This window comes from Lichenostomus cassidix, chromosome 2 (genome assembly GCF_008360975.1).
Source record: "Lichenostomus cassidix isolate B80296 chromosome 2, HeHo_3.0, whole genome shotgun sequence".
NCBI classification, from domain to species: domain Eukaryota; kingdom Metazoa; phylum Chordata; class Aves; order Passeriformes; family Meliphagidae; genus Lichenostomus; species Lichenostomus cassidix.
The window spans coordinates 80,175,182-80,195,059 of NC_139482.1; the positions used below are offsets into that span (position 1 = coordinate 80,175,182).

A 19,878-nucleotide genomic window follows, 5' to 3' on the forward strand; every position below is an offset into this window, starting at 1 on the left:
ATGTCTCATTTCCTAGGTCTACTCCCACCTTGTTCTTTGGCCAAAGAAATGTACAAATAATACTTTCTGTTCTGAAAAAGGTAAGCAATTATATACTAACTATGTAGACTTCAAAGCCTCTGAGCCCTTTATTCCACAGAGAGCATTCCCCTTGCTACAGAAGCCTTCCAGACTCTGCCCAGCTCTACCAAATGAGAGCCAAAAACCACTTCTATGCCTCAGTTAGAAGACAGAGGTCAGGTGAGATTGCATCAGCTGCACAAAGGCAATGACTCATACAGGAGCAGTAAACTGAAGGATGTGTACCTTAATGACTTCAAAGACTCTTTCACAGGTTATGATCCTTACTATTTTTGATTCAGGATTGTCATGTCTCCCATTCCCCCTTTAAAAAGTGTGTTCTAACCTGTCTTACTCAGCTGCATATTAGAAAGCACAGGGAGGAAATATCAAGGTCTTGCCTCTACTGGAAGACTATAATAATTATAATAACTTATAATTTCCTTCTCTTTTTAAGTTCACATACAAGGAAAACAACTTGTACACCCAGATTTGAAAATTACTTCTTTAACAGCATTTTACTTTCTGTATATCTTCATTCATATTACATTTTTATGGCATGAATAACCTTGTCAATATGTGCTTTTTTGCATCATATATCTCTGGCCTAAACATTTGCTTAAGGAGAAAAACTCACATTAACTTAGACTTAAGATCTTTTCAGAGAATATATAATCAATTTTTCTAAGTAATTCCTGGTTTCCCCTATCACTACTGCTAAAATTTTCAGAGCTCTTTCAAAGTGCCTTGATCTGGAAGTAGGATGGAAGTAGCCAGTTTCCACTGGCTTTAACTTTTAATTCAATAGCAATTAAGGTCACTTAGGTTTGTGTAGAAAAGCTACAGTGTAGTAAAAGCAACAGGGAGGTTTGTTAAGACCTTCCTTTACTCCTATTAATGAGAAAGAATTTTTTACAGAAATTAATAGAAATTAAATAAAAAAAATAAGATATGGGCACCTTCCAATTAACCGCTTGCCTTTCTTATGATTTCAGAAGATACTCTTTGGATTTTGTTTTCTTTTCTCTTTTTTGAGGAGTGGAAGCTGACATAATTAGAGGGTTTACAATTACTAAACAAATGTTGCAATTTCTCATCCCATATTTTCTGAGAACTCTATAGCTCTATTAGCTAGAGACCACAGAGCAGCAGTGATAGAATGGTAAAACTTAGGTTTTTCTCCCCCAATTATCAGGCACCTAGAAGCAGTAGCAGAACATTTTTTAATGTTTTCTCAGTGTTTGGAGTCGTTTTTCTATTTCTCTGACACAAAATGAGAGAATAATACTTAGTAATATGGAAATCTTTTTAAGAGCAGATCTGGTCTTTTAATTTCTACCTGAAAATTATGGGCAGGCTGTTTCCTGTTACCTGCAGAGTCCAACACCTTCAATCTATCTCTGGAAAGAAACAAACAATACCACATATCCAAAATGAAGGCTCGTTGCAATTAACTGATTGTAACTAACAATGGTATAAAAAAAACCAGCCAAAAATCACCTTCTTTCCCTTAACATCTGTAAATCTTGCCCTGGATTTTTGAATTTACAGTAGAATTTCTGTAAATAACATGATTGTACTAATTGGTACAGCTTTGTAGCAATAATCGCGAAAGCTCAGCCAATACAGGTAGACTTCAAAATCCTGTATTTTTGAATTATATTATTGATTGCAGTACCACCAATAATGAGATAGAGTCATTCCAGATGCACTCCCTTAAAATCTGAAAGGAAACAGCAGGAGACAGCTCTGGGAAGGAAGAGAAAGTTTGTGAAAGCAATGCTGACAATATTTTATCATTTTTGTTGGGGTTTACATCACATGAACAAAGCTCACTTGCCCTTTCCCCTGTGACTGATAAGCTGCCAAATTGTCCAGGCTCTGCTCTACTTCTCAGTTCATTTATGATACACACTAACAATTTAGTAATAAATCACAACTGATGCAGCCACTGTACTAGAAATAGAAATTACATGAGAAAGAGAAAAATACAGTATTTTTAGGCAAGTACTCAAAATCTAAACAGCGTAACTAAGCGCTATTTTAAAAACCTCCTCCCCAGAGGAATGTTTTGTGGATGGCAGGGAGTAAACAGAAAAGAAGGGCCAATATACACATTAAACTCACAACAGCAATTACAGTTACTATTTTATATTACAGGAACACCAGTACTGACTTTTTTTCTAAAATTTTCAAAACATTTTGGTTTTTTTTTAATAAATTCTCAAAACATGAATTTGAATATATTTGACCTAAATTTTCAAATTCTGCAGAGTGACAGGTCAATGACAGTAGGCTAGCTTACAAAGGGTATTCATTACAAGACTGTGAACTGTGCCCTTCTGCACATCCAACCTGCCCAAAGAATAATGGCAGTGCAGAGACATAGATGCTGAAGTTTTCAAACACAATGGCTGTGTTTCCCTCTCAGCAGTCCAGCTTGGAGCCAGCAGCTCTCAGCTCTCTCTGCTGGAGAGATATACTTCAGTAACACATGCACAAATGGTAAACAAAGTGGACTTTGCACTTAACTAGCTCATATCTATGAATGTGGCCTTGTGAGCAGCCCTTGTGCTCCTGCTCCCACTCTGCCATGGGCTGCCCTGGAGTCACTCTTTCTTTCCACTGACACCAAAGGAACCCATGTATTTTTTAAAATCCTTCCTCTCTGTGATATCTTCACTCACATCACACATATTTATGACATTTAGTCATCAGTGTTGATCTATTTCACCCACTGTTATTGCCTGTGTACCTCCTGCAGGAAGGTAGCTCCTACTGACCTAGCATCAGGTGCTGAACCTCCAAAGAGAGATCACAGCACTTTTTGCTGACACCTGGTAGCTGTGGGATTTCAGTTTTAACAACAGCAGAAGATAGAGTGCTAGACCTGAGATATGAGAAGCACTGGGGAACAGCATCACCCTACTTGAAACCTTCGGGTTGTTTTTTTCCCTCTCATTTGACTTCAGATCCTTAGAGGATGGTAAGTTCATTGTACATTTCTGATCTGTGAAATGCACAGTAACATTGCCATAGATGTATACCTGAATACCTCAGCTCTGCCTGCACCCATCTGTGAATGGAGCCTCTGCTCATAAATCAGCTATGCTCACTGTAATAAGCATAAACTAGGTCAAGCTAAAAATGCCCACAGAAAGAAAAAAAATGGCAATAGCAAGTAAAAGACATTTCATAATCTCTTGCCTTAGAAGAAAATAATTTGGGTGATTAATTTTAAGAGAAAGGCTGACATTTACTTACCATCTCTTTTTCTTTTTTTCTTTTTTCATTTTTTTTTGTTCTGGGATGCTGACATTAGAATCATAGAATCAATAAGGCTGGAAAAAGACCTCAAAGATGACCAAATCCAACCTTCAATGGAATGCTACTATTTTCACTAAGCCACATTACGAAGTGCCACATCTAGTCATTATTCAACATTTCTGGGCAAGGATGTTTACACCACTTCCCTGGCCAACCTGTTCCAACACTTAATCACAGAATTACACAGAATCCCAGAATAAGCTGAGTTGGAAGGAACTGATCAGGACCATCAAGTCCAGCTCTTGGCCCTACACAGGACAGCCCAAAAATCACACCTTGTGTCTGAGAGCATTGTCCAAAGGCTTCTTGAACTCTGTCAGGCTGGTGCTGTGACCACTTCCCTAGGGAGCTGTTCCAGTGCCCAAAGGGTGAAAAACCCTTTTCTAATGTTCAACCTAAACCTGTGCTGACTCAGCTTCAGGCCATTCTCTCAAGTCCTGTCACTGCTCACCACAGAGAAGAGATCAGTGCCTGCCCTTCCTCTTCCCCTCACGAGGAAGTTGTAACTGCAATGAGGTCTCCCCCCAGCTGCCTCTTCTCCAGGCTGAATAGATTAAGTGAATTCTGCTGCTCCTCATACAGCTTCCCCTTTTAACCACTGTTTCAGTGAAGAAATTTTTTTTAGTCCCCAACCTGAACCTCTCCTGGCACAACCTGAGCCCATTTCCCCTTGTCCTATCACTTGTTATCTGGGTGAAGAGATGACTCCCACCTTAACACAACCTCCTTTCAGGTGCTTTAGAAAATTACTGCTTCTAAATATCTGACTTGAGTATTAAATATTTCAATGTTTGCTTCATGTATCCATATATGTGTAAAGGATCCTATACACTTCATGGGATCTTTTATGGACATAAGTATTGTAAATGCACTGAGACATCTGACTTCAATAAACACACTATTTTAATTCAAGTAAAGTACTAGCCAGATTAGCATGTATCTAGTACCCAGTTCAAACCCCTGTTCCACTGGCAGTTCTGCTCAGGGGTATCTTCACACTTGAGGCATCCTTGTTGTATCCTCTCAAGAGCAAGAATTTTCTGGACTGCAAAATGCCTGCAGACCATACAGCTTCAGCACAGTAAAACAAAAGAAAGCACAGCCATAAATAGGTAGCAAGGAAGGTTCAGTCCCACCCCACATGAGTGACAGCAAGACTCAGCACAGCTTGGCCTCTGTCCCATTGCCTGGGGCTGGCAGAAGGTCAATGGGGCATCCCAGAACTGCCTTAGCCCTTTCACACAGACACTGCTTGCAGGCTGTGGGAGAATGTCTGCCTGGGGAATTGTACCTGTCACTGAGGTACAAGAAAGAGGCTTTCACTGCATTGCCAGGGACCTTGAAATAGTGTTTTCCTTCCCTGTCACCCACTAAATGGCAAATGGTTTCACTGCCCCCTCAAACCACCAGCCAGGCTGTTCCCCCAGGAACATTCTGTGTTTTATTCCAGGTTGGCAGCACTGCATGGGGAGCTCTGCTGAAGCAGTGTGGTGGAGCAGTGTCTCTGATATGACTGTGCTGCCCAGCTTTCCCTGCAGACAGGACTCACCTGAAACAGCAGTGTGCCTGCAGTACAGCAGGGGAAATACCCTTTTGCTTCCCAGACACAAGTTTCCTCTGGCTGGCGTTCCATGCTTCTAGCCATGTACTGTGTAGTATAGCTTGTCTCAGTGTAACCAGAAAACTCTTCTACTATGTTTATATTTTTTACTAGCTCAGAAGGTCCTGTAAGTCTAAGCAATTAGATTTCATTAATCTTTGTGATATTTCATTAATATGTGTGGTATTTCATTTTCCAGAACTGGCCAAGACTTGTTATCCTGTACTCTTTGTCTAACAAGCCATTGCTACTTTATTCCCTATATAGAAACTCTGCAGGAAACTCTGTAGAAATAAAAATATTTTAAATTAATCCCTTTATGAGCTGAGTTTTTACTCTACTTTCTCTTGGAACCTTTATCAAACCCATATGATACTTCCAGATAACAGAAGTACTATACCACGTTTCAAATGAAGTCTTCCCTTTCCTTTCATCCACACTTAAAGACACTTTTATGAATACATGGATATCCTTCCTGTGCTTCCCAGTCAAATGCTAAACAGGTGAGCTGAGCCTTCTTACTATTAGCTATGAATAATAAGATATCTAGGTTTTGTAAAGAAAAAAAGGGAAAAAGGAGGCCAAATACCACCTGAAAGGCACCTTTTATGAGCAGATTGAATATATTCCATTATCTGCCACTTTTGCACTTCAGAAAACTAATAACAATGGATTCTGCATAAGCCTCCCCCCTATAGTAATAGAAACAAAACTTCAAAACTTCTCCACAAGCCAAATTCTGAGCTCTGGTGGCTGCTGGCAGCATTTCTTGTCACCAGCAGTTGGTCTGTCTACACACAAGCTGTCCCAAAGACAAGGCCTCATGTACTGAGATGCAAAGATGCAAAAGACAGGAAAAAAATCCCCAATCCTCATATGTGAGAGAGTATAACAGGATCAGGCTCAGAACATTGTACATCCAAAATGTGTGAAGCAACAAAAGCCTAACTGTGAGTCATTTCTGTTTTGCATCAGCTTTCAAATTGCTCCCCATGGAATTTAACAGACATAATAGAAAATAATAGAATTGAAAAATGGGAACTATTTCCACATAGTGGGTTTTTCCCACAGTGGGTACTACTTGAATTGCTAATTCACTGCCAGATGTGCAACCACAGACTCTGTGACAATCCTCTTCCTACAGTACTTGATTATTTCTTACTGTGACACACTGAGTATGCTACAGGATTACATTTAGCCCAGGTTGGAGGGTTTTCCATTTTTGTATTTAATTAAAGAATGCTTAGAAATGGGTAAATTCAAACCTATGTGGCATAACATTTTAAATAATTTTAAAGGGTAACCTTCTGAGAGAAACTTTATTTATGAAAACACTAAAGGTGAACTCCTGTCTCCAATGAGACCTGTGGGAGTTCTTCACTGTTTTCACATTCTCCAGAGATTTCCTTCTCTTTTAGAAAAGTTTTTAGTAAATCTGCCACTAGTTTTTAGTGCGACTCTACCTCAGTTGCAAAAGATAAAGCTAATTCTGCAGTGTAATGACAGACAACATAGAAAGAACATGCAGGAAAATTGTTAGCAGGCAATATAGTACTTATGTCAATTTCTAAACACCCCTCCACCAAAGCTATGCAAAACAGAGTAACTTGTCTAAACAAAGTGCAAGAACCTGAAAAATTATCAAAATTAAAAACCAAAATTCCAATTTGGGAAAAACCAGAGCATCTTATGATCTATAGTATCCTAATCGAAAGCTATCTTATCATATCATATCATACAGCACATGCAAGTAGGTGTTTTACCAATTTTAGTACCAGTTAATCATAATAATGGTTTCCAAAACTATAACACAATCAGTGATGTTAGCTTGGGCATTTGAATTCAGAAGCTTAAAAACCATTGACAAATTAGGAGAACAGCTTGGGATTCAGGGAAAATCCAGGCCAAATGCTGGCTCTGTGGTCACCATTGGTCCACTCCAGAGAGGCTAACTCTGAGTAGGGTGTATGTGAGCTGAGCTGCACCTGTGCTCTTGTGCCACAGATGGTTTCCTCTGGCAATGCACACACACCCCCATACTCACCTAGCAGGATTTTCTACAAGCAAAAGGCTGCTTACACCTTCCTAGTCTAACTTTGTTTCAAAATTAACAGTGAATTTTAGCTGGTGATCACATATCACTTCTCTTTAGAGGAAGAAAAATATGTTTTAATGAAATATAATTTTAAATAAACTTGATGTACATTCGGCTCACCTGGTGGGAAACAACCAACACCTGTAAAGTCATACAAGAGCTCCTACTCATTCTCCTCTGTGAATATGAAGTACTGCCAACATACTGAAGTATTACAGCAAAACACCTGACTTTTGTTGGTCTCTGTCACACAGTAATATTTTCCAAAAAGTATAATGGACCTTGGGAGTTTTATATCTTATTGTCCATCTCTTCTTGAGCAGTAGAACATATTTTGAACCTGCTGAAATGTCTGCATAGATCCAAATAGACGTTTTGATTACTTGTACTCCTTGTTCAACATTTGTTATTACTTATTGTCATAGTTTATATTCCCAAGCACAGACACAAGATCATGTGATTAAGGGTTTCATGTGAACAAGTGGTTTCTGTGCCACATGCAAAAGCGAACAGGCAAAAGTGAGCTGAAACTCAGCAACAAGTCAGACTGAGTGAAAGGCAATCAAGTCTTACACGTCTGAAAATGGAATTCCCTGATTGAAGGGCTGAGCATCCATGTCTCTGCCTTCCCTTCTGTCAAGACTGATTCGGGAGCCTCCAAGAGCCACAGCCCAGGTCAGCACTTTCAGCACCAGCAGGACCAAAGGACATGAGAGTTAAGCTCCTGATGATGCTGCAAGATGTGGCACTGGAGACCTGCTGTCCATCACAGCTGGCACCTGAACTCACTGCTCCTGTGGTACTTCTCAGCAGGCAGCTTTGAACCTGCTGCCTGAGACAGGAACATTTCTTTTCCTTAGAGCTCTTGCCTTGAGAGGCAAGCCTTGATGAGTAAACTGTTTATTTCTGGCACCTACTGGAGCTGAAGAATTTAGGAGTACTGGGGCTTTTGGACCTACTTTCTTTCCCAGCATACTTGAAACCCAGTACCTCCTATAGGCTACTGAAGCTCAACAGAACCCATTTTTCAGAGCAATCAAATGTCTTGCAGCAGTGCTGTCTGTTTCAACTTCCTATGATTCCTCAATAGAATTTCCCTGAGATATCTTAGGAAGGAATCTTACTACCAATATTCCTTCTCAAATAATTCCTCCATGAGAACACAAATTTGAATTTCCTAAAGGGGATGAAGGCATTAGCAGTGTCACTTTGTGCACTGTGAAATAAAGCTCAAACATTCTCCTAGGAAAAGGCAGTAAGGCATCCTGAAGTCCCATGTGTTATTTTAAAAAAATATTATATTTCTGTCATAATTACTGATGACAGTTGTCCCAGACAACCAGTCTTCTTAGGCTATACTTGTTAAAATTTGGAGTCAACCTGTACTCAGCTGGGTAACCAGGATCATCCCTGCACCTCTTAGGAGCCCTGCAAGTCCACATACTTGATTTAAGACACTGAAGTGAAACATTGCTTAAAGCAGAACTAAAGATTGATGTGACCTTTACTCCTGGGCTACTGTCAGACTAAAAACATCCCTCCTGTTTCATACACTGTGTATTAAACAATTCGTCACAATTCTTCAAGGAAACTACTCTTCATTGGTTTCTCTAAAAGCTGAACCACTTGAAACTAGATTAAACTTGCAAAACTTTCTCATGTAGTGTTCAGACCTGCATCTGTCCATTTCAGTAAAGGTTGCATCTATTACCTAATGCTGCTTTTGACACTAAGTACAAATTTTATCTTACTACCTGTCAGCTCCATGGAGGACACAGTCTGCTCTGGCCATGCATTTCCAGCAGTATGCAAAAGACCTGCATTTCCATTCTTTGTGGCTATACACCCTCATGGTGCTTACTGTTCCCTTTAATCCACAGAAAGTATGTGCTGTGCACATACTTTTTCTTCAGTAAAGTTATTTTAAAGGATAACTCCTTGTGCCAGGTTTACAAAGGCATTGCTCACCTAACGTTTCAGACGAATGCAGACAAGAGCAGGCAGACAGCTAACCTGCCCATGCTCTTGTCATGCTACCCCTGACTGCCTACCTGTATCAGTCGGTTCATGCTCTGGTTAGCTCACCAAACTCCCTCCTAGCCAGCTCACTTCATATTTTCCATGCTCTATCTACTCCTTTCTGATGGCTTACCTTGAGCTGTAATTACTGTATTTGGAGAATTCCCAGTTTGTTTTGACAACTACAATCCTTTACCTTACTCACTTCCTTTTTAAGCCCTAACATGTATTTCCAGGGATATTTTTTACTGCACTTGAGTATTTCTGTACTTTTAAAATGATTTAAAATAGATTACTTTTGCTCTTAGGGTCTTTTTAAAAGTATTTTCATCCCCAAAAATTCCCTTTCATGGTTTAGTGTCATGATGTTAAGTTTCAGTACAATTGCTACCATGACAACACTTTGTATAAGATAATATAAAGGAACTGAAGCTGTCTATGAAAATATTAATTTAAAAAAAGATTTTGAACACTGTAGCAGATGATGTTCTTCAAATTCTTTTTCTGACATGGGATAACTAAAGCTGTGTGCCATGAAAACTGAAAAGCAATAAGTGACAGGGAGAACTTCATCCCTTAACACAAAATGTTGGACTCCTGGTTTTTTTTTTTTACAAGTTAATATTGTGAAGATTAAAAAAAAAAAAAAAAGGGCTTAATGGAGTGTTACACAAGCTCTGGCACTTTTTGTGATACATGACTTTCTAGAAAAGCATTATCCAGCACAAAGTTTCCTCACACAGTAAGTGGGAACTGAACCACTGTCTCCCTGTCCTTCACAACCAGTTGCAATTTCAGAAGTCCAGCCTTTTGGCAAAGACAAATCCAGGTACCAACTCCATGGAGGATTTCCTGTGCATTGCTCTGTGAAAAACTCTGAAGGGTAATGCTCCCTAAACCGGGTGAGTTGCCTGAAGCAGTTGTGTTGTGGCAGTACAGAGCCTGAGGAGCAGTCTGCAGCACAGGGCAAGGAGACAACATGACATATCTGATGCCTGGGATACCATCGTGGATCCAGTAAGGAAACTGGGTGAGTGATGCCATTCTGAAACACCCACTCATGGTGTGCAGTGCACAAACAAGCCTAGGCTGCCTTCAGAGAAACATTCCCATGGTTATGGCCATAGCTGTCTGTGGAACTGGACAAAAGATTCACTGAACAATGACACAAAAAAGGAAAAACTGAAAAAGACTACAGCAGAACATTTTTGCTAATGTGGGCTATATCACATGTAAGATCAACACAAAACCTTTTTGCGGATCAGCTGCAGTGATTATCTTCAATCTGGCAAGGGAATGTTCTTTGCCTTCTTTTCTCTCTCCCCCATCTCTTAATGCCTTCTCTATTGTCATGGCAAATTTCTAAATTTGTTTGCATTCTGCAGTTAGGTAACCAGATCTTGAAACTCTGTCTTTCTGAATATAAATATAATCCTGGTCACCAGGCAAAATTTGATATTAAGTGATGTTAAAATGATGAGATATAAATATCTGAAATTCTAGAAATTTGGCTGGTGAGGAAGGAGAACCAATCCCCATGCAACACAGTGAAAAGTAGCACCATTAGCCAGATGATACTATGGTCTCAGGTCAGGAAATATCATCAGAGCCATGATTTTATTTTCCCATATGTATTTTCAAATCCCTCTTTACTGCTAGGCAAATACAAAAACATCAAAGAATGAAACATAAACATCACCCTGCACTCTGTACAATCAGTACATTATATGCTGTCATAGTTATTTTCCAAATATTTGAGTATTAGCTTGGGCAAGGAGAAGAAATCAGCAGAATCAATCCAGTCTTTCAGGATTCCACATACAGACAGCAATGAAAAAGAAGGTGAGGGGATCAGCCCTTTGGGGATCCTCTGCAGTCAGTGATATATAAGCTGTTGTTGTCTTGACAGTAATGAAAACAGGACAGGGAAGGTACAGATCTTCAGGCTACACGTGGTGACTAATAAATCAGATGTTGTGGAGTCTGGTTTACTGCAGAAAGGTGAATTTAATGAGAATGTGTGCCTGGTAGGATGTTCTTCAGCTCATGAACAGACCATGGGGAAAATACACTTCTGAAGAAATGACACAAAAAGCCACTATCCAGGCTTGGCAAATTGACTCAAAAGAGAGAATTGATGTATTTTGTCAAGACGGCGGGAGGAAAACAAGTTAAGGGTATCTCTGGATCCTAGCATTTTCAGGAATAATTGCTTCTACATCCTAAATTTATACATTTACACTTTAGGGACAAGATAAAACTAATTAAAAACAAAGCAGGCTGTTAGTGCCCAGTTCAGGGCATTTGGAAGTTTCTTCATGTTACATTTTGTGGGCTGAGTTTAACTACTTTCAGAATCAAAATATAGTATTGTCTTATTACAATCACTTGTTACTTGTTTTGTCTGTTTTGAAGAAAACCTGATTTTGAAATTGTGAAAATGAAGCTGTACTGCACACATGTACCTGAGATTATCAAATCAGGATGGTGAAAATTGTTAATATACTCAGTTGGACAGCCAACTTCTCAGCTTCACCATCCCACTTCTCAAAAAGCAAGTTGTTCTTTGTTCTCTCTCCTGCCTCATGGGAAAGAAACTAAAACTTGGAAGAAAAAAAAGTTCAGCTTATTTGTTCATACTATGAGGGGAAAAAAAAGAAAAGAAAGAAGAAAGAGAATAAAAAAATAGAAAAACAGAGCTTTCTAACTAATGCATGAAAGACAATGTTCTAGACAAACATCATCCTGGCAAAATAGGGTGCTGAAAGGCAACACTACAAGTTTCAGCAACCAAAAACTTTATTAGCATTACTAGCATATGTAACTTGTTCTGTTACTTTGTGGCAGTAAAATTACTTTGTTTATGCCGAATGTCCAATGACTTTATATTCAAATTCAAGAGCTACAAAAAAGTCCACAGAAAGGGCAACTAAAGACATGAGTGAAACTTTTGTTTTGTTAGGTAAAGTTCTCTAAAAATAGTGATTTTCCTTTGCGAAATAATGAGAATTTGCCATGATGTCCCTAAGCAGGTGTCACGGAATCAAGTTTCTGGTTCCTAGTCAAAAGGTTCCTCCCATCCCATTCACATCTGTCTGGAAAAGACAGACTGTCCTGCTCTGTACTGCTGTGACTGGGGCACTTCTGTGAGAGAGGCAGAAAGAGAAACTGAACTTGTGTCTACCACATCATTCCTGTAGCTTCACAAGTTGCTGAATTCCAAACCTTTTTAACTTCGCTTTTATAAAAGAAAATAAGAAAACAGAATTTTATGCCAATGTTTAATTTCAGGTCAAACTGAATATTTGCCTAAGTAGATTTTTTTGTTGGTTTTTGTTTTGTTTTGTTGGTTTTTGGGGTTTTTAACAGTATGAACAAAGAAAATACACTTTGTTTTCAGATTCAAACCAAACTTTTGTCTCTTGTCTCTGAAGCTGAAGAGCTAAAGAGCGACTTGCTTTTTGGGAAGAGGGATGGTGAAGGGAGGGCTGTCCAAACAGGTGAATTCACTGGGTTTGGGCTCCAGCCCAGGCACAGCACTAATATACAGGATATCTGCAGGATCTTCAAAATATCCTGTAATGTACAACTGGATCTTACAGGTTATCAACCAAAGTATAACTACACCATATCCTGGCCTGGGCAGAGGAGTTGATGTAAGTTGTTTCTGTCCTATGTTGCTCATTCCCACTCTCATGCTATAGGTTGCTGCTCCCTCAGATGTGTTAATACAACTTTATGTCTTTTTAAGAAACTTACTGTAAGTCAGATCACTAAAGATCTGTATTAAAACCAGTCTTTTGGAGGGGAAAGTAAAGATATTTGTAGGAAAAATCCTACAAGTACAAATATCTAAGACACAGAAAAGCCTCTCTCCAGACAAAACCAAACACAAATTGTGGCATTCTTTCAATGCAAAGACCACTTATGTAGCCAGAATGTGCAAGTTACTTGCCCAATTAAAATAAGACAGGTTTCCTTTCAAAACACTGCTGTCACAGAATAGTCACAGATTTTTTTTGCAGATTGTTTATGCAAAGAAAACTTCTTAGGTTTAAAACAAACTGTACTAATATGGTAATCCTCAATATTGCTGTTCAAACATCCCAGTAACACATTAATCAGAAAATCTTTCCCAAGTTTTCACCTTCTGATTTAGTGAAGTACACTTCTGACCCTGCAATTGACTAAGTAACAGGCAAAAACTGAACCACAAACCTTGTACTGACGCAAACCCCGAAAACAGATTGTCAGCAACAAAATAAACACGAGGAGAATTATGAAAAACTCTGACTTTAGCACAGGAATACCCCAAGCCCTGCTTAGCAGTCTAGGAACCAGGAACAAGCTTACTTTTTGGGGGGAGCTAAAGGAAAAAGAAAAAAGAAAAATAATTTAAACAAAACAGAACAAAAACCAAGACGCATAAACTTTTATCGGTAGTTCAGATTTTCAAGGTGAACATTATAAAGTACTGCAGGGGGGAACAGCCTGGAAAAGAGGAAGGTTTTCTGATGTCGAACATAACCACTACCAGCGATGCCACTCTCCCTCCCCAGTAAACTGAGGGAAAACAAGAACCAATTCAAAACTCATCGCGGGAAAACCGGAATGGCAACCTCTCTCTCTCTCAATGCCATAAACCGGACCCTTCCTCAGCCAAAGGTGGAAAGTTAGGGCTGGCAAGACGAAGGGTCACGCCCTTCCCTGCTCCCCGCAGTCTGGGGTCCCGTCCCCCCCGGGGCTGCAGAGCAGCACTCCCGGAGCCCAGAGAGGCGTCACTCCGCACCGCACGGCTGCTGCCCCGGCTCTGCTGCTCGGCGGGAGCGCAGGCGGCGGCAGCCGAGCTGCTGTGCCCGCGGGATGCCCGCGGGATGCCCGGTGGGATGCCCGGTGGGATGCCCGGCGGGATGCCCGGTGGGATGCCCGGCGGGATGCCCGGTGGGATGCCCGGCGGGATGCCCTGTGGGATGCCCGCGGGATGCCCGGTGGGATGCCCGCGGGATGCCCGCGCTGCCGGGGCGCGGCGGGGATGCTCACCCTGCGGTTGCGGTCGGCCTCCCGCACCTCCTCCTCCTCGGGGCCTTGGCGGATGAGCGCCTTCAGCACGATGCTGTTGTTGGTGCAGCAGGCTCGGAAGAGGCTCAGCGCCTCGGGGCTGTCGCGCTCGTCCCCCTCCAGGGACCACAGGTCGTCGTCGTCGTCCAGCCCCCCGGGCGGGTAGAAGGAGTCGTCCGAGGCGATGCTGCAGGTGTCGGGCAGCTCGGAGAAGTCCTCGTACTCCTCGCAATCCTCCTCCTCCTTCTCCTCTTCCTCCTCTTCGTCCGGCTCCTCGGCGGCAGCCTCCGCCGCCCCCTGCTCGGGGCTGCTGTCCGCCTCGGCGCCGGGCATCTCCTTAGGGGCGGCGGGCGCGGGGCACACCCGCTCCCCGGCCAGCTGCTCGCCGTGCCCCGACAGCAGCACCATGCCGGCGGCGCCGGGCCGCGGGAGCTGCGCCGGGGCGCTCAGGGCTCCAGGCTGCCGCCCTGCCCGCCCGCCGAGCGCTGCCCCGCCGACAGCAGCCTCGCCGCTCCGCCTCGCCTCGCCGGGCTCGGGAGCCGCTGTCCCCTCACGCAGGTGTCAGCCTGTCCTGCGGGTCGCCCCGCCGCAGCCCCCGGGCCGGGGCATGCCGCCGCCTGCGGGGAAGGTCCGCGGGGCCGGTCAGCGCCGCCGGCCCGGCCCGGGGGAGCTGCGAGAGGCTGCAGGGAGCGGGGAGAGGCTGCGAGCGGGCAGGGCGGCTCCGGGGAGCGCAGGCAGTTGTCAAACTCCCGGCCCGTAATCCGCTCAGCATCGCTGTGAGGAGATTGGGGCTCGGCTTTGGCGGCGGGGCGCCGTGCCGGGGCGGCGTGCGGGGGGAGCTGCCCTGCCGCGGCTGCTCCCTGCGGGCACCGAGCTGCGGGTGCGGGACAGGAGCGCCTGAGCTCCCCCGGGACCCTCCGCGCCCCTCCGCCGCGCTGCTCCGCGGGGTCCCTCTGCCAGCCCACCCGCGGGTGGCCGAGGCGGCAGTGGGGCCGGCGGGTCCTTCTGCACCGTCCCCAGAGCCGCGACTGCAGCGATGTGCGCAAAACTTTTCAGGAATACAGCCAGGCTGTGAGCAATTCGCCTTTTGAAATAAGTGCTGAAACTAAGGGGAATGATTGCACAGATTTCCCATGCTCTGAAGCAGAGATTTAAAAGCAAGTAATTCATTAAATCAGCCCTGACACTTTATCCACTGTAGAGATGTCAGGCACGTACTTTTTATGGAAGGCATTTGGAGATTAGGTTGAGAGGAATAATGCATGTATAAATTGAGTTCCTGCTTTGTCACAGTTCCTCTAAAATCTCTTTTCCCATTCAAATGACATGGATCAGCACCGTTCTCTGGCAGGGAAACAGTGGGGAGAAGCCCTTTGGCCAACAAAATAGGATATTTGCTTTCTTCAACAGCTTTTTGAAGTGAATCTCATGTATCTGACATCCTTCAGCAAGCAAATGTCCAACATCCAAGTCCCTGTCTGTCTGACAGGAGAGAAACAAGCTGGTTTTTCTTCATGAGGTGAGGCAGAGTATGATCCACACTTTTTACACCAAAAGAAGGTAGGAGTAAAAAGTAAAATGTAACTGTGAGTAAAGGGGGCCAAACAGTAGGTGTTTATAGTCTTTCAAGAAAACACTGTGTAAACCAGATTTGATGGGTGGTACAAAGCCCAGCAGCTTCTTGCTGAATCCTAACTGGCGAGGTTATCCCAGTGCCCAGCAGGAGGATATCTGTAAGCAGAATTAGTATTAAATAGCTCCCTGATTGGCTGCTTCTGCAAAGGAGCTAAACTGGGAAAGAAGGAGATTAAACTATTTGCTCACCTCCAGACACCTCTGAGATCATAGCTGATGCATATTACCAGCCATGCTCATGCTTCCTGTCTCCCATAATTTGCTTGGGTAAAGACAAGCCCTAACTCCAGTGCTGCTGTGTGTGTCTGTTCCCAAATCAGATGCTCCTGAGCTGTCTCTACCTGCAGCATGACAGCTCTGTAGGATTCACTTTTTATACTTACTGCCTATCCATTCCTTAAGTGTTTGCATTCACAGAGTTTAAGGCCTCCATTCATTCAACTTCTTGTTTCCTCTCAGTAAATGTGGCCAATACACTGCTCCACAGAACGCTACCTCTGAGAATAGCACTTGTATTTTGAACTTCATTTTTGTCTGAGATCCTGCAGCTGGCGGGGATCATCTGAGTTTTCTCATCCTAAACTCACCCTAAAAGCCCAGAAAGACTTTTGGCTTTAGTAACTTCAAATAGCAGAAGAAATCCCCAAAATAATTCTAACTACAGGGGAATGAAGACCTTTTTTTGGGAAGATTCACCTCATCTTTATGAATTAATTTATCAAATATACTTGCTTTGTTTCTGTCTTATAAAATCATTCCAGAGGAATGAAAATTTTATTACTGTACTGTTTTTTAGAAAGTTATATGGAATAGGCAGGCATCAATGACTTCGAACAGGAAAAAAACTCCAACAAAAAACAACCTTGGAAAACCTTGATAATAACTAGAAGGAAACCACAGTTATATAGGGAAAAAGGTTTGACTCTGAAAAGTCATCCTTTTTTCTCTCTGTGTTTAGAGTTTACCTTACTGGCTTTATTAATAGAGGAGAAATGAATCCGTTTTCTCCCATAGGTGTAGTAGTTCTGCAGGGACCTTGGAGATGAAAACTGTTTTCTCTCACCTCAGCCTGTCACTTTCATCTCTTCTCTCAAAGAATACTTCTATGTTGCTCGAGCTTTCAAAGCAAGGTATCAGGCTGCAACAGGGCAGACATGGTGTTTCCCCTTGAATTTTTCACTTTTACAACTGATATTGAGATGGTATTTCAAATTATTTAACCTACATGCAGCTTAACAATAAGCTGCCACAGAAGGGTGCAGCTAAATGGGCATAAACTGTGACATGACTCCTTAAGATGCTGATGCAGGCATTTGTCTTGTCACACAGAGGTTCCCACCAAGGCTACCCTGCTTGGGCACAGTTATAGATGTAAAGCAGATGACATCTGGTTTCTCAGTTCTTTCAGTGACACAGCCTGTATGTAACAAACTGGGTTTCTTGTCACTTATGCTTCAGTATGTAAATCAATTTAAAAGAATGTGGGGAAAGGCCATAGTGTAAGTCTGCAAATTCTTTCAAATTAGCAAAAAACCACATTTTCATGACATTTGTAAGAGGACAGCCTCAACCTCTCCTCTGGAAAATAAACCACTTAATATAATTGAAGTTAAATGCTGCTATTTATAAACATTGTATCAAAAGCAAAGCAATAAACATTATCATCTTAAAGCAAATACCCCAGAATTATTAGTCATTATCATCATCTGTATCTCATCAAAATTTATTCCTGGGAATTGCCAAGGCAGGAAATTAAAACACCCAAAGTAGATACCACCTGTCCCTACGCAGACAAAGCTTCCTTCCCTTGAAGAAACCAAATTTTGGAATGATTACAGCATGGAATGCTCCCAGTTTGCCTCATTAGGTTTGTAAGTCATTCAATTTATAAAATAGTCTGAAATTGAGATTTAATGAGATTTATGTGCAATAGTAAAGACACCAGTAAAATAAATACTAAGACTCTGTGAGTTTTATATGCCCTTCTCATATTCAACAATTTAACCTAAGGAAAAAATTAATAGCACACTGAAAGCTATTGCCATTATTTTTAAAAGATTAGATCTAGTCACTACAAAAGCATTGGTTTCCAAAATAAAATAAAATAAAATATATTTAGTTTTGGTTGTTTATATTGTTTAGGTGTCTGAAATTTCTGAATAACAAGAAGTCTGTTTATGGGGTTTTTTTAACCCATTTGACATCTATACACTCACTTTGAAATTCAGAGTTTATTTCTCTCTTCCTTAGTTGATCTGTCTGTAAAAATCTGCCAAAGGAAAATCTGAACCTGAGCTAGCATTTTTTGGGAAGACATTTGGGCTGCTTAGGCACCCTCCTGGTGTATTCCCACACACTGGCAACTTCAGCAATTTCAGTGATCCAAGGGTTTTACAAACTCTTGGTGGCACATCAGGTAGGTTTTTCTGCATCCATTTGGCTCTTTACCCTTGTAGGTTTGTGCTGGGAGCAGGTGAAAGGATGGAGCAGCATCTCATTACCTGGCAGGACCTGCAGTCACAGCAATACCACAGTGTTAAACACGAGAGCCAGCTCACCCTCTCTCTGTTGAGCAGCTTGTAAAAACTGTGAGAGAAGGTGCACAGAAGGTGTTTCTGGGGACACTGGAGCTCTCTTCCATGGCACTTCCACCAGCCCCACTGAAGGAAGCATTCAGAGGACAAGGAAACCTCTCTTGAGCAGCCTCCTATCTTCACAGATGGGAGAGGAGCTGAAACCTTCAAAAGGCCAGTGTGGGGAGTAGGTTTGGTGGCATGACCTAAGTCAGCATCATCCCAGTGCTAACCTGGTCCATGCCAAAGGTCACAACAAATGGTCCATAGAGGAAATATGGGCACCAAGGGAAACAAGGTGCTACAAGGGATGCTTTTTACTGACAGCATCTTTTTGATTTTTGGGGAGAGACTTTCAGCATTACTTTCTCAACCCCTGCACTGGTCCTCAAGACATACTGCTTTCATCTCCAAAAAGTGGTGGCTTGAAGTTAGTCTGAAGACAGAACACAGGCGGGGATGTAAGCAAACTGGTTTCTGGGGTTGCTGAGTTCTTGGCAGGGCTAGCAGACTAATAAATCCAACCCCCTGTTTGTTATGCTCAGTAATAATAATGTAGTTTTGATTGGGGTGATTTGCTAGGGCTGCAGCAGGACTGTAAGCAGGCTAACTGCTGTGAGGCATCAAAGTGCAATTAACCTAGTCAAAAAACATCAGGAGGTGTGCTATTGGCAAGGTATGTGTGAAGAAGGCATTCAAGGTGAAGAATTGAGCTGAATAAATGATTAAGAAAATGTTCCCTCCCAGGAGCCAAAAAGAGACAGAGTTGTTTTCATATTTACCCGACTGGGTGTGTTGGGAAGAGCATTTACAAACAAACAGATTCAGCAGCTCTTGCTAAGACTACCCCACTTAAAAAGTCCTTTGGAAGGAGAAGGGTTGGAGTCCCAGTTTTCCTAAGCTCTGGCCAAGATTTGATGTGAAATCCTGCTTGATCTGAATAGTAACAGCTGCTAAGGAGCTATGGGTGGAAGTTGCAATATGTTTCCTAGAAACCAAAGACTTGAGCTGAATGATGAGAACAGAGCCAGAGAATAAGAAATATTAGCAACAATCTCGTTAAATGTTAGTATTTTCTCAGTTGCTAGTATTTTCCAGCACTTGCTCAGTCAGATTAAATGCTGTTGAAAGCATCTGTAGTACCAGTTCCTTGGTATCTCTGTGCAGTTAATACAATAATAATAATTTTTGGATTATTTCTTCAAGACTGTAAAGAACAACTGATGTAGCATTAGTAAGGCACACTGAATATGCTAATGATCTGCTTTTATGTGTGGGTTGATATTTTTGAATGAGGTAGGTAGAAGTGGAGGAGCCTGTGCGAATGAAGAGGGGAAAGATAGAGAGTGTTCAAGTTCCCACAGAGCTGCTCTTTTCAAATACATGCTGCTGTAGACTATGGTGATGATAAAGATCCTTGAGACTTCTCAATATTTCTTTAGTGTGGAACTTATGTTTTCATATTTCTCTCAGTTTCTGAGACAAATATGAAAACAGACTTATGAGAGAAA

At 42.1% G+C, this 19,878-nt stretch overlaps 1 protein-coding gene across 1 annotated transcript in view; it reads right to left on the reverse strand.

The window, feature by feature from the left end:
• The window catches only part of ANKRD33B (ankyrin repeat domain 33B), a 45,761-nt gene extending 31,118 nt beyond the window's left edge, over window positions 1-14,643 (reverse strand). Inside the window, exon 1 of the mRNA XM_085052139.1 lies at window positions 14,142-14,643. Coding sequence (XP_084908265.1) covers window positions 14,142-14,567 — 426 coding nt within the window. The 5' untranslated portion in view covers window positions 14,568-14,643. The remainder of the gene's footprint in view (window positions 1-14,141) is intronic.
• Window positions 14,644-19,878: the final 5,235 nt, after the last annotated feature.